The sequence below is a fragment of the Oncorhynchus mykiss genome, chromosome 10 (genome assembly GCF_057628025.1).
Source record: "Oncorhynchus mykiss isolate SJ-2025 chromosome 10, ASM5762802v1, whole genome shotgun sequence".
Classification (NCBI taxonomy): Eukaryota; Metazoa; Chordata; class Actinopteri; order Salmoniformes; family Salmonidae; genus Oncorhynchus; species Oncorhynchus mykiss.
Window position 1 is genome coordinate 13,743,117 of NC_143031.1, and position 13,741 is coordinate 13,756,857.

The 13,741-nt window shown below is 46.6% G+C and overlaps 1 protein-coding gene across 1 annotated transcript in view; it reads right to left on the reverse strand.

Moving 5' to 3' along the window:
• Positions 1 to 13,741, reverse strand: part of LOC110533364 (serine/threonine-protein kinase 10) — a 56,894-nt gene that overhangs the window by 4,181 nt on the left and 38,972 nt on the right. Inside the window, exons 9-16 of the mRNA XM_036989717.2 lie at positions 10,846 to 11,451; positions 7,895 to 8,025; positions 6,754 to 6,877; positions 5,117 to 5,296; positions 4,762 to 4,854; positions 4,546 to 4,675; positions 663 to 787; positions 154 to 342 (exon numbers count right to left, since the gene is read on the reverse strand). Of these exons, the coding sequence (XP_036845612.1) occupies positions 154 to 342; positions 663 to 787; positions 4,546 to 4,675; positions 4,762 to 4,854; positions 5,117 to 5,296; positions 6,754 to 6,877; positions 7,895 to 8,025; positions 10,846 to 11,451 (1,578 nt within the window). The remainder of the gene's footprint in view (positions 1 to 153; positions 343 to 662; positions 788 to 4,545; positions 4,676 to 4,761; positions 4,855 to 5,116; positions 5,297 to 6,753; positions 6,878 to 7,894; positions 8,026 to 10,845; positions 11,452 to 13,741) is intronic.

Consider the following 13,741-nt stretch of genomic DNA (forward strand, 5'->3'; position numbering starts at 1 on the left):
ACTATCTACATCTCTAACTGACACTTGACTTCATCCCATGGCTACACTTCAACAGTTACATTTTATTTCTACATTTACAACGGCAGTCTTCACCCTCCTCTTCCCTCGTTTCTCCGCCTCTCTCTACCCAGACATTCTGTAGTTTTCTTGTACCTGTTTGATCTTCTCGCGGTCCTCCGAGGCGCTGCCCGTGGAGTTGATGCGGAGGCTCTTCTTGAACATGACCATGCGGGTCTTGCCCTCACTGCGCTGGATCTTGGGCATGCGACCCTTCTCCTGCTGCTGCCGGGCCTTCAGCACCTCAATCATCCGCTGGTTATAGCACTGCATCTGCTCTTGTTCCTGAGGAGACAAAAAATAAAATGACTATTTTTAACCTTTATTTAACTAGGCAAGTCAGTTAAGAACAAATTATTATTTTACAATGACTGCCTACCCCGGCCAAACCCTAACGATGCTGAGCCAATTGTGCGCCACCCTATGGGACTCCCAATCACAGCCGGTTGTGATACAGCCTGGACTCGACCCGGGGTCCGTAGTGATGCCTCAAGCACTGAGTGCCTTAGACTACTGCGCCACTCGGGAGCCCATCAAAAGCATAGGTACGGATGAGGATGCACACACACACACACATTGCAAAGGTCAGGGTTACTGTACTGTACCTTCTCATGCTTCTTGAGCAGCTGGTGGCGTTGGAGGAAATACTGGTCTTTGAGCTGCTGTTTCAGCAACTGGTGCTTCTCATGAAGGTTCTTCTCCTCTAGGTCCCAGATAGTAGCTTCCCTTTCTGAGGACAGAAAAATAGATAGACTTCTGAAAGCAGCTGAAATAAGAGAAAGAGTTATATTACATTGACCAATTGGAGGGGAGAGTGTAATCACTCTGAATGAGTATGCATCTGTTAAGTTATTGAGGAGGAGAGGGCTTGAACAGATCAAGGGTGTACAGTACTTTAACTGAGCTCAGGGAGTTGTATTCCCTGTGAAGGGGCTCTGACTAGACAACTCTCACTGGATCAGCGAATGTCATTGTGCTAATGGCGCCGACAGAGATGGCCGCCTCGCTTCGTGTTCCTAGGAAACTATGCAGTTTTTTGTTTTTTTACGTGTTATTTCTTACATTAATACCCCAGGTCATCTTAGGTTTCATTACATACAGTCGAGAAGAACTACTGAATATAAGATCAGCGTCAACTCACCATCAGTACAACCAAGAATATTATTTTCGCGAAGCGGATTCTGTGTTCTGCCTTTCAACCAGGACAACGGAATGGATCCCAGCCGGCGACCCAAAAAAAACGACTCCGTAAAAGAGGGAAACGAGGCGGTCTTCTGGTCAGACTCCGGAGACGGGCACATCGTGCACCACTCCCTAGCATTCTTCTCGCCAATGTCCAGTCTCTTGACAACAAGGTTGATGAAATCCGAGCAAGGGTAGCATTCCAGAGGGACTTCAGAGACTAACGTTCTTTGCTTCACGGAAACATGGCTCACTGGAGAGACGCTATTGGAGGCGGTGCAGCCAGCGGGTTTCTCCACGCATCGCGCCGACAGAAACAAACATCTTTCTGATAAGAAGAGGGGCGGGGGCGTATGCCTTATGGCTAACGAGACGTGGTGTGATCACAGAAACATACAGGAACTCAAATCCTTCTGTTCACCTGATTTAGAATTCCTCACAATCAAATGTCGACCGCATTATCTACCAAGAGAATTATCTTCGATTATAATCACAGCCGTATATATTCCCCCCCAAGCAGACACATCGATGGCTCTGAACAAACTTTATTTGACTCTTTGCAAACTGGAATCCATACATCCTGAGGCTGGATTCATTGTAGCTGGGGATTTTAACAAGGCTAGTCTGAAAACAAGACTCCCTAAATTGTATCAGCATATCGATTGCGCAACCAGGGCTGGAAAAACCTTGGATCATTGTCATTCTAACTTCCGCGACGCATATAAGGCCCTGCACCGCCCCGCCCTCCTTTCGGAAAAGCTGACGATGACTCCATTTTGCTGATCCCTGCCTACAGACAGAAACTAAAACAAGAAGCTCCCACGCTGAGGTCTGTCCAACGCTGGTCCGACCAAGCTGATTCCACACTCCAAGACTGCTTCCATCACGTGGACTGGGATATGTTTCGTATTGCGTCAGATAACAACATTGACGAATACGCTGATTCGGTGTGCGAGTTCATTAGAACGTGCGTTGAAGATGTCGTTCCCATAGCAACGATTAAAACATTCCCTAACCAGAAACCGTGGATTGATGGCAGCATTCGCGTGAAACTGAAAGCGCGAACCACTGCTTTTAATCAGGGCAAGGTGACTGGTAACATGACTGAATACAAACAGTGCAGCTATTCCCTCCGCAAGGCTATCAAACAAGCTAAGCGTCAGTACAGAGACAAAGTAGAATCTCAATTCAACGGCTCAGACACAAGAGGTATGTGGCAGGGTATACAGTCAATCACGGACTACAAGAAGAAAACCATCCCAGTCACGGACCAGGATGTCTTGCTCCCAGGCAGACTAAATAACTTTTTTGCCCGCTTTGAGGACAATACAGTGCCACTGACACGGCCTGCAACGAAAACATGCGGATTCTCCTTCACTGCAGCCGAGGTGAGTAAAACATTTAAACGTGTTAACCCTCGCAAGGCTGCAGGCCCAGACGGCATCCCCAGCCGCGCCCTCAGAGCATGCGCAGACCAGCTGGCCGGTGTGTTTACGGACATATTCAATCAATCCCTATACTAGTCTGCTGTTCCCACATGCTTCAAGAGGGCCACCATTGTTCCTGTTCCCAAGAAAGCTAAGGTAACTGAGCTAAACGACTACCGCCCCGTAGCACTCACTTCCGTCATCATGAAGTGCTTTGAGAGACTAGTCAAGGACCATATCACCTCCACCCTACCTGACACCCTAGACCCACTCCAATTTGCTTACCGCCCAAATAGGTCCACAGACGATGCAATCTCAACCACACTGCACACTGCCCTAACCCATCTGGACAAGATAAATACCTATGTGAGAATGCTGTTCATCGACTACAGCTCGGCATTCAACACCATAGTACCCTCCATGCTTGTCATCAAGCTCGAGACCCTGGGTCTCGACCCCGCCCTGTGCAACTGGGTGCTGGACTTCCTGACGGGCCGCCCCCAGGTGGTGAGGGTAGGCAACAACATCTCCACCCCGCTGATCCTCAACACTGGGGCCCCACAAGGGTGCGTTCTGAGCCCTCTCCTGTACTCCCTGTTCACCCACGACTGCGTGGCCACGCACGCCTCCAACTCAATCATCAAGTTTGCGGACGACACAACAGTGGTAGGCTTGATTACCAACAACGACGAGACGGCCTACAGGGAGGAGGTGAGGGCCCTCGGAGTGTGGTGTCAGGAAAATAACCTCACACTCAACGTCAACAAAACTAAGGAGATGATTGTGGACTTCAGGAAACAGCAGAGGGAACACCCCCCTATCCACATCGATGGAACAGTAGTGGAGAGGGTAGTAAGTTTTAAGTTCCTCGGCATACACATCACAGACAAACTGAATTGGTCCACTCACACAGACAGCATCGTGAAGAAGGCGCAGCAGCGCCTCTTCAACCTCAGGAGGCTGAAGAAATTCGGCTTGTCACCAAAAGCACTCACAAACTTCTACAGATGAACAATCGAGAGCATCCTGTCGGGCTGTATCACTGCCTGGTACGGCAACTGCTCCGCCCACAACCGTAAGGCTCTCCAGAGGGTAGTGAGGTCTGCACAACACATCACCGGGGGCAAACTACCTGCCCTCCAGGACACCTACACCACCCGATGTTACAGGAAGGCCATAAAGATCATCAAGGACAACAACCACCCGAGCCACTGCCTGTTCACCCCGCTATCATCCAGAAGGCGAGGTCAGTACAGGTGCATCAAAGCTGGGATCGAGAGACTGAAAAACAGCTTCTATCTCAAGGCCATCAGACTGTTAAACAGCCACCACTAACATTGAGTGGCTGCTGCCAACACACTGACTCAACTCCAGCCACTTTAATAATGGGAATTGATGGGAAATGATGTAAAATATATCACTAGCCACTTTAAACAATGCTACTTAATATAATGTTTACATACCCTACATTATTCATCTCATATTCATATGTATATACTGTACTCTATATCATCTACTGCATCCTTATGTACATGTATCACTAGCCACTTTAACTATGCCACTTTGTTTACATACCATTCTCATATGTATATACTGTACTCGATACCATCTACTGTATCTTGCCTATGCTGCTCTGTACCATCACTCATCCATATATATTTATGTACATATTATTTATCCCCTTACACCGTGTATAAGACAGTAGTTTTGGAATTGTTAGTTAGATTACTTGTTGGTTATTACTGCATTGTCGGAACTAGAAGCACAAGCATTTCGCTACACTCGCATTAACATCTGCTAACCATGTGTATGTGACAAATAACATTTGATTTGATTTAAGTGTTGATGGCACCCAGACATCAAGTGTGTGACGCTGTACCTCTGACGAGGTGTTGTTTCTTGTCGAGACACTGCCTCTCCGTCTCTGAGATATCCCTCTTGTTCTCTGAGATTATGCTCTTCAGCGTTGTGTCCAGGTGGTCCTTCTGGTCCGACAGGAAGTTCTGCTCCTGAAGCACAGGAAGTGATGAGACGTTAGCATTTTAACTGGATTTAGAGGTCAGTGTTCGAGTGAAAGAAAGCAGCTTGTATTTACCTCTGTTTGCTTCATCTGTGTAAAGCTGTTCATTCTCTGCTTCATGGCATCTTTCCGGGTCTTTCTGGGGAGCTTCTCAACCTCATTCTTCACCTGGAAAAGTTATTGTAAAATCCATACACTTAATATTAATAACAATACCTCCCTAATTTAACTAATCACCCACACGCTTGATACACATCTTACTATACATACATGTGAGGACTTTTACTGGAGCAACAATTGATTCCAACCCATAAGCCAGAAAAAGCCTTTTTACAAGTGAGATCCTCACTTCTCTGAATTTGAGTTGGTTTAGGTATAGTAAAACATGTACACACACACACACGTATTTTCTCTCGCTCCCTCCTCTCACCTCCTTCTTCTTGTGCTTCATCTGCTCCTGGAACTTGTTGTAGTCGCGTTCCTGTTCGGCGCGGATGCGTTTGGTCTCGTCCCTGAGCCTCACAGTGTGGTCCGTCTCCATCTTCTCAATGGTCTGCTTCTGGTGCTTCTCCAGAGTCTCCAGCTCCGTGTCGTAGTACTTCTTCTTCGCCTGGGAGGAGCAGAGAAAGAAATTGAACACCTTCACCATCAAACTATCACCATATTTTTATCATAAGTAGCCATGATCCTGGTCATCCAGATGGGCTGGAAGGATTTAGAGCTGGAGAGGGTAGGAGAGGTTACTTTGGAAAAAGTAGAATGTACATTTTAGTTTTATATAATTTGTAAAATGTCAAAAGGGTATCAGAGATAATATCCCACATTTAAAAATAATAAAATGATTATTGTTAGGTGGGTGCTTGACACATTAACAAATAAATAACTTAATCTGTCAATTGACAGACATGAAAGAGGTCTTCTTCATCTTTTATTTCTCTTGGTGAGGGGGATGTAGAAAAAGGATTCCATTAGACAGCTATCCAATGGGAGGTTGACAACACGGCGGGGGGACGTTGACACGACATGGCGGGGGGAGGGGGGGGGGCGTTGACGCAACACGGCGGGGACGTTGACGCGGCACGGCGGGGGGGGCGTTGACGTGACACGGGGGGACGTTGACGCGACAGGGGGATGTGGTAGCGGCGGGGGGGCGGGGCGTTGATGCGACACGGCGGGGGGGGACGGGGCTATGACGCGACACGGCGGGGGGGGGCGTTGACGCGACACGGGGGGGGACGTTGACTCGACGCGGCGGGGGGGCGTTGGCGCGGCGGGGGGACGTTGACGCGACACGGCGGGGGGGGACGGGGCGTTGACGCGACACGGCGGGGGGACGTTGACGCGACACGGGGGGGACGTTGACGCGACACAGGGGGGGGGAGACGTTGGCGCGACACGGGGGGGGGGGGGACGTTGACGCGACACAGGGGGGGGACGTTGACGCGACACAGGGGGGGGACGTTGACGCGACACAGGGGGGGACGTTGACGCGACACAGGGGGGGACGTTGACGCGACACGGCGGGGGGGGGGGACGTTGACGCGACACGGCGGGGGGCGTTGACGCGACAGGGCGGGGGGCGTTGACGCGACAGGGCGGGGGGCGTTGACGCGACAGGGCGGGGGGCGTTGACGCGACAGGGCGGGGGGCGTTGACGCGACACGGCGGGGGGCGTTGACGCGACACGGCGGGGGGCGTTGACGCGACACGGCGGGGGGCGTTGACGCGACACGGCGGGGGGCGTTGACACGACACGGCGGGGGGCGTTGACACGACACGGCGGGGGGCGTTGACACGACACGGCGGGGGGCGTTGACACGACACGGCGGGGGGCGTTGACACGACACGGCGGGGGGGGGGGGGGGGTGCACGACAGGGACAGGTTGATGTGACACTAGTGCGTGGGTGTTGGTGTGAACTCAGCTAATATCATGGTGTTTGGTGTTGGTGTAGATGGAGGAAGAAGGAATTCTGGGATTTCTTCCATTAGTGACACACACAGAGCTGTGTGTCAGAAGCCTCTATCAGTGCAAACACTAAATGAGGGGTGTGTGTGTGTAGACCTACGTTCATCTCCTGGTCGAAGCGTCGCTGCATTTGCTCTCTTTGAACGTCCAGCTTGGTGTTGAGTAAGGCCTGAGCACGGTGCTCCTCCTTCTGCAGCAGACGCAGGTCCCGCAGCTCCTGACGCCTGTGCAGGCACACACACACACACACACACACGCGCATACACAACACACACAAAGTTCAAATATTCTTACTGTCATAGTTCTTGACCTTCACATACTTTGACAGTAAAAACACTGGGAGATTTGGCATTGCCTAAAAAGACTTGGAGGCAAATAATGCATCAAAGATCTAACAAACAGTCAGTCACAACATTGTAGACAATCAGTTATCAGCACCATGACACAAAAGTTTCTTTCATATTAGAAGACAGAATATATTCTCTCCATGAGATAAGAGGAGAGTTCAGGGAATAGTCTTGCTGCCTCCATGACGATGACAACAGAGAGCTTAGAAATGAGAGAAATCTGACTACCAGATAGCAAGTGTGTGAGTGACAGGACTGATGAACCAACACAGGGTGTGGTGTCACATTATCACCACTAGATAGCAGTGAGAACACTAGGCTACTGGCTCAAGGTCTTCAAATCAGGGAGAATGACTGTTCAGAACACTTTGATTTCCAGATTATCTATGTTGTCGATTGGGGGGGATTTAGGGAGTCATAATAGTCATGTGAAATAGTGAAATATTTGTCCCATATAAAACCAGTGACTGGTATACATTGTGTTTACTAGTAAACTAAATATATTATCACTGTTAGGGACTTATCACAATCCTTCCTTATCACTAAGGAATATAGAATGTTCCATGCCATGTTGCTCACACGACTCACACTGATCTGTGGCCATTGTCTCATATATTGACATTTGCAATTTTTCAGATGAAGTCTAGCCACTTGTTGCTGTCACAAAGCTCCTCTTGTGTATTTGTGCACTGATCTCAAAGGGAAAAGAGCAGACCAGGATGCCCAAAATAGTCTGTTTACATTGGGGACATCCGAACACGGCCCAGGCTCTCAACAACTCAGTGCACCAGAGATCCTGTTTTATACAGAGAGGCGAAGTAGACCCAGCCCTTTTTCCTGACCTTGATTCAGGGAGAAAACAAGAAGGGTTTACCAGGAAGCAGTGAGACTTGCCTGAGAAACCTCATCTCTTCATCTTTCTTCTCATCGTCGCTGATGATCTTGGATGTGGTCACACTGACCTGCACGCCGTCGATGACAAATTTCCTGGTGCGCTTCAATGTCTTATTGGAGAAGCGAGAGTCCTAGAAAGGGGGGAGAGAGTACTTTAACTTTTTGCACAGTTACAACTTTTTGCCTCTATTATTTTGGAATGTGTGCGAGTGTAATATTTACAGTTCACTTTTTATTGTTTATTTCACTTGCAATAAAGCCCCTTGAAAATGAGAGGGAAAGAGAGAGAGAGAGACAGAGGTAGAGAGTGATTAAGAGGCTACTATATAGAGTAAGACTGTGTGTTTAGTATCATAATTGGGTGACTGACTGCAGCAGTGTTGTTTACACTGTTAAGACCATTTTTAAATCAGGAAATATAGTCAGCTTCATGCTTTGTTTCCTTTCCTTGAAACATGAGAACAACACTCTAGTGTCTTTAAAAGGAGAAGGTGGTGAATGGAGAACACTGTATAGCCTGCCTGCCAGTTGACAGGAAAGAGCAGTACTTGTGTAAGACTGATCCTGCTGGGCAAGTTCCTCTATAATCACACTGCTCTGCTGCACAGGGAGGGAGAGCCAAGCAGGAAGTGAGATTCTCTCTGACAACAGAGCTCTGTCAACCCCCAATACAGTACAAAGATAGACAGGCTCCACACTGATTCTTACTGGGTCAGACCTACTCCTGTCTCTCCCCAGGAAGAGTAGCACGAGCCTGGGTGACACGGCTACATTTCAAAATTATTAGTGGAAATAATATTAATCCTATTGATGAAAAATGAAAGTGTATAGGTCCAGCTGAACAAACTCTGTTCTCTCTACATCTCTCACCAGAGAAGTAAACATGTCCTGCTGTAGCCATTCTAAACCTTTGACAGAGACACTCTGTGCGTGTGTGCACACTGTGCGTATGTACGTGAACAAGTGAGCACACATCCAGTGTTCTCAGAGGGCCCAGGGGTCTGTAGAGCAGCAGCAGCTCTGCTGGGGCCTCTCATTTTGGCAATAGCCTCCCTCCCTGTGATCTCTCATACATCTCCATTCATAAACCCTGGTCCTCCTGACCTGCCCATCTCCCAAAAATCCCATTTGGGGGGGGGGGGGGGGGGGGGGCTGCTGAACAATCTGTTGTGGAAAAAGACATCACAAACGGAACACATGTCCAACAGTGAATAGCAACAATCACCGCATAGAAACGACATCCACAATTCTGAATGCTGAATAAAGCTCAAGACAAAGAGCCATTGGTCAAAAAGAATGGAAAATGGAGTCACATTAGTTCAAACAGACTTGGCATTAAAGGATGGATGTGTCCATTTCCCAGAGAACAGTAGTTTGATTCCATCAGAGCCTTTTTGCTAGAAATGCAGCTTCTTTTTTTTTCCTTAAAAATATCAGCTTGTAGTCAGTGGAGCTCCACTGCTTGACAAGATCCAAAATGGATGAATTCAGGTTATGGACAGTTTAAAGGGGCTATCTGCAGTTGCTAGATCCATTTGTGGACTTATCAATGAATGACATGTACCCACTGATTCTTGAAGAATATAAAACTTAGAAATGCCTCATGAACTTAGTTCAGCGGTCATACCCCATCAGAACCAAAAATATAAGCTTGTTTAAAGAAAGTGCATTTAAACAATCACTGTAGCCTCAAAACATGGTTAAAACTATAATGTTGATATCATGGATGATCAGTCCTGGCATCCATAGCTCTGTCAATGAGCCCCATCCCTCAGCTTTTTACCCAGAAAGCGCAGGCAGGACGCTTCGTTATTGTTGATTTCAGCTTTAAAGCAGCCCTACGCAGAAATCGCTACTCCATTTTCTGGTCGCTAAAATTCTAATAGTTCGCTTAATTTCAGTTTATGTAACAAAACAAGTATAGTGTAGAGAATCATTGACTGCTGTGAAATATATTTTACATAACCAAAAATATTATTTTTTTCAGCAGTTTGAAGCTGGTGTACAAAACTGAAAGTAAAAGATGCTAAAACGAAAGTTAATGGGAAGCACAGAAAGTCTGGTGACTTTTTAAAAGGACATGGGGCAGAGAGAAAAATTAGCACAACTCATTTCCTGCAATTCTACACATTTTGCTATAGAGTGGAGAGAAATGTTTGCAGTTTTTAATATGATATCTGAGTGACACTGACTTACAAAATCAAATGGGCCCCTGGCCGATAATTCGACCATGAGAACAAGTTTAGATAGCTGGCCTTTAAACTAACGTAGCAATAAAAAAAATACTGACATGTGACTATCAGGGACTGACATAAGAGGAAAAACTGTTGATGCACAACCAAATTTCAAAATTCTAGTATTCTGACTCGCAACAGTAAGTTGAGACCTCGACTGAGTTCCTAAAATTGATCCGAGGGCCATCAAAAGGAGACAGCCAGTTGCCCATCCCTGCTCTACTCCATACCATCTTTTAATGGTCATTTTTTTCTCTTTAGAAGTTATGGTTTAACCAGTTACATCTTGATATAAAATGCCAAATATGTAAGAGTAGAACTATAGCTTCACTAAGGTTAATTATCTCCAGACCTTGAATAAAGTAACATAACAAAACTGAAGCTTACTCACTAGTGTTTCCAGTGATTATGTTAATGAGAGTTCAACAACCTCTGCATTCTCAAAACAGTTGCTTTGTGAGTAGGTGTTAACCGTGGAATGTGTTAACCGTGGAATGTGTTAACCGTGTCCACAGGTAGCCATTGTTATGTAAAAAAGCCCAGGGAAGTCACAGCGGTCTCGCCCCAAGTCAGAGCAGGTACACCAAGGCCATAGGTCAGTTAGGCACTGGAGCCTGGCCGTGGAAATAATCATACAAAAGTTAAGTCGTCGATTTTTTGGTAAAAGACTGTGGTAAATCTTCAGTGGAATGTGACATTAAACATGGGATTACTCACCACCCTGGAGGAGAGGGTCCCGTCGTCCTTGTTGACTGACATGTCTCCTGACAGGTTGAGGCTGATGTCCATGCTCTCAGAGGCAGACATGCTTCCCGCGTCAGAGTACCTCTTGGAGATTCTGCCATTGGCATTGGGGTGGGGCATCAGGTTGTCCATGTTAGCCCCTATAGAGGCCCTCTCCGGAGGCCCACTCCTCATGCTGCCATTCATCCCGATCAGAGGTGTGGGGTCTGGGGTAAGGGTGCTGCCCTCCTCCTGGCTTTGGGGTATCTCTGGTACCTCTACCACCTTAGGCTGTGCCAGCAGGGGTGGGTTCTCGGTCTCGGGGGTGTCCACGGGCTTGCCCTCGTCCGAAGTGGGGGTGCTCTTCCCATCCTCGATGCCCGAGTCAGAGGCGGTCTTACCGGAGGTCTCGCTCTCGGGCTTGTCCGAGTCCATGATGCTGATGCCATCGTCGGGGAGTTGTCGGTCCATCAGCTGGTCATCGACCTTGTGGGGCGGTCTTAGGGGGGGTTTGGCCTCGTCCACCACAGGGGTTTTGGAGGGTGTGTCTGTGGGTTGGTCCCCTTCTAGACTAGTCTGAGACGGGTCCTTGTCTGGAGACTGGAGGGAAGAGAGGAAAGGAGAAGAAATCCATTGTTATTTGAAGCTGTCAGCAGCCAGAAGCACCTTCAGTGCCAATGTTGAATGTAATCACTCTAATATGAGCCAAATTAAATGGATGTTGCCTTAATGCCTAATAGTCTTAGTCTCTTGGCTTCATATTGCAGCAGAAAGCTGGTGTTGACCTTTAGTGGTACCGTCTCGTGGAATGAAGCTATTCCTGTTGAAACTCTGACCTACATCAAGTCCCCCTGCTCAGAGATCCTGAGATAGGTATGAGCTGTCTTGGAGCGTTAAGCAAACAACGTCATCTGCCATATTTACAACTGCGGCCAGCCTTTCAATTGGCTCCTCTAAACACAACTGGAGAAATCTACAGATATTAATACCAGAATGAACTATCTGGTAGATCTGGGGTGGGGGGGTCATTTATCAACCGTGCGTACATTTCTTACTAAATTCTGGCATACGTGGAGATTCTAGGATGTGTGTGCAACAAATGATTGCAATTTATCAAACTATCTCCTGCCTTGGTATAGGCTCTAAGATTAAGTAGGCCATTATGCCACGCTCATATCGCAAAACAAGACTGTAGCCTACCCATACTGTCATAGGTTACCAGTCTATTTACTTTCGAGCATGGTTAGTTATTGAATGAGAGATGGGTAAATGGTAGCATGGTTAGTTATTGAATGAGAGATGGATAAATGGTAGCATGGTTAGTTATTGAATGAGAGATGGATAAATGGTAGCATGGTTAGTTATTGAATGAGAGATGGATAAATGGTAGCATGGTTAGTTATTGAATGAGAGATGGATAAATGGTAGCATGGTTAGTTATTGAATGAGAGATGGATAAATGGTAGCATGGTTAGTTATTGAATGAGAGATGGGTAAATGGTAGCATGGTTAGTTATTGAATGAGCGATGGATAAATGGTAGCATGGTTAGTTATTGAATGAGCGATGGATAAATGGTAGCATGGTTAGTTATTGAATGAGCGATGGATAAATGGTAGCATGGTTAGTTATTGAATGAGAGATGGATAAATGGTAACATGGTTAGTTATTGAATGAGAGATGGATAAATGGTAGCATGGTTAGCTATTGAATGAGCGATGGATAAATGGTAGCATGGTTAGTTATTGAATGAGCGATGGATAAATGGTAGCATGGTTAGTTATTGAATGAGCGATGGATAAATGGTAGCATGGTTAGTTATTGAATGAGCGATGGATAAATGGTAGCATGGTTAGTTATTGAATGAGCGATGGATAAATGGTAGCATGGTTAGTTATTGAATGAGCGATGGATAAATGGTAGCATGGTTAGTTATTGAAACAGCGATGGATAAATGGTATCCTAATATTGGTTGTGTAGCGGGAATATACCAGTCATGTCAGAAAACGAGGGACACGTCCTGCTATATGATTATGATTTAGGCCTATATATAATCAAATTAAAATAAATATATTAAGCAACATTCTGCTATGCAAACTGGGTATGGGATCTTTTTACCAACATATGCATATATTTTATCATTAGGCCTAGACGTTTTAATGTTATTAGCCTACCATTATTATAACTCCTGTGCGTCAAACACCTCCATTTCTCCCAACAACAACATTTGCATGTAATACAGTTGATCAACCACTAGAAGTTGCGCATACACATGGTCTGGGATTTGTGTGGCAATACACACACTTTCCCATCAAATTCAAAAAGTATAAATACCAACCTTTGCAGGAAAACTAGCGCACGCAAGGTTTAGTCTTTTTTCGCACGCACGTTCACACACACCTTTGATAAATGAGGCCCCAGGCCCTGAGAGGGCTATTCACAGCCTCTACACTCCGCCAATGCACATGCTGTGGGTTCCTGCGCGTGTGCGTGCGTGCGAGCGCAAAGGAGGTCTAAGGTTTCCTGAAAGATGCACTCTTAGGCCTCGAGTTTCCCTCTGGGGCAGGGGCGTTTGTGTTTGTGAGGTGAAAGCAGTTTGGAGCGTGTGCTGATTTCAGACTGCGTCAGCAGCAGCTATAAGACTAGAGGACAAGACAGACAGCTGATATACTGATGAGCTAAGCTTAGCAAAAACAATAATGAAGACAACTGCTAGGGTCCACCCAAAATGACCGACCTGAAATTACCTCAGGTCCATATCACATAATACCAGTCTAATGTCGTTAACTTCGTTTTAGTACAGTTTTATTAGAAAAATAAGGTATATGCTAACTTAAAGATAAAATCTGTGGAATAGGGGTAATGTCAAACTTTGAATAAGGAAGTTGTCA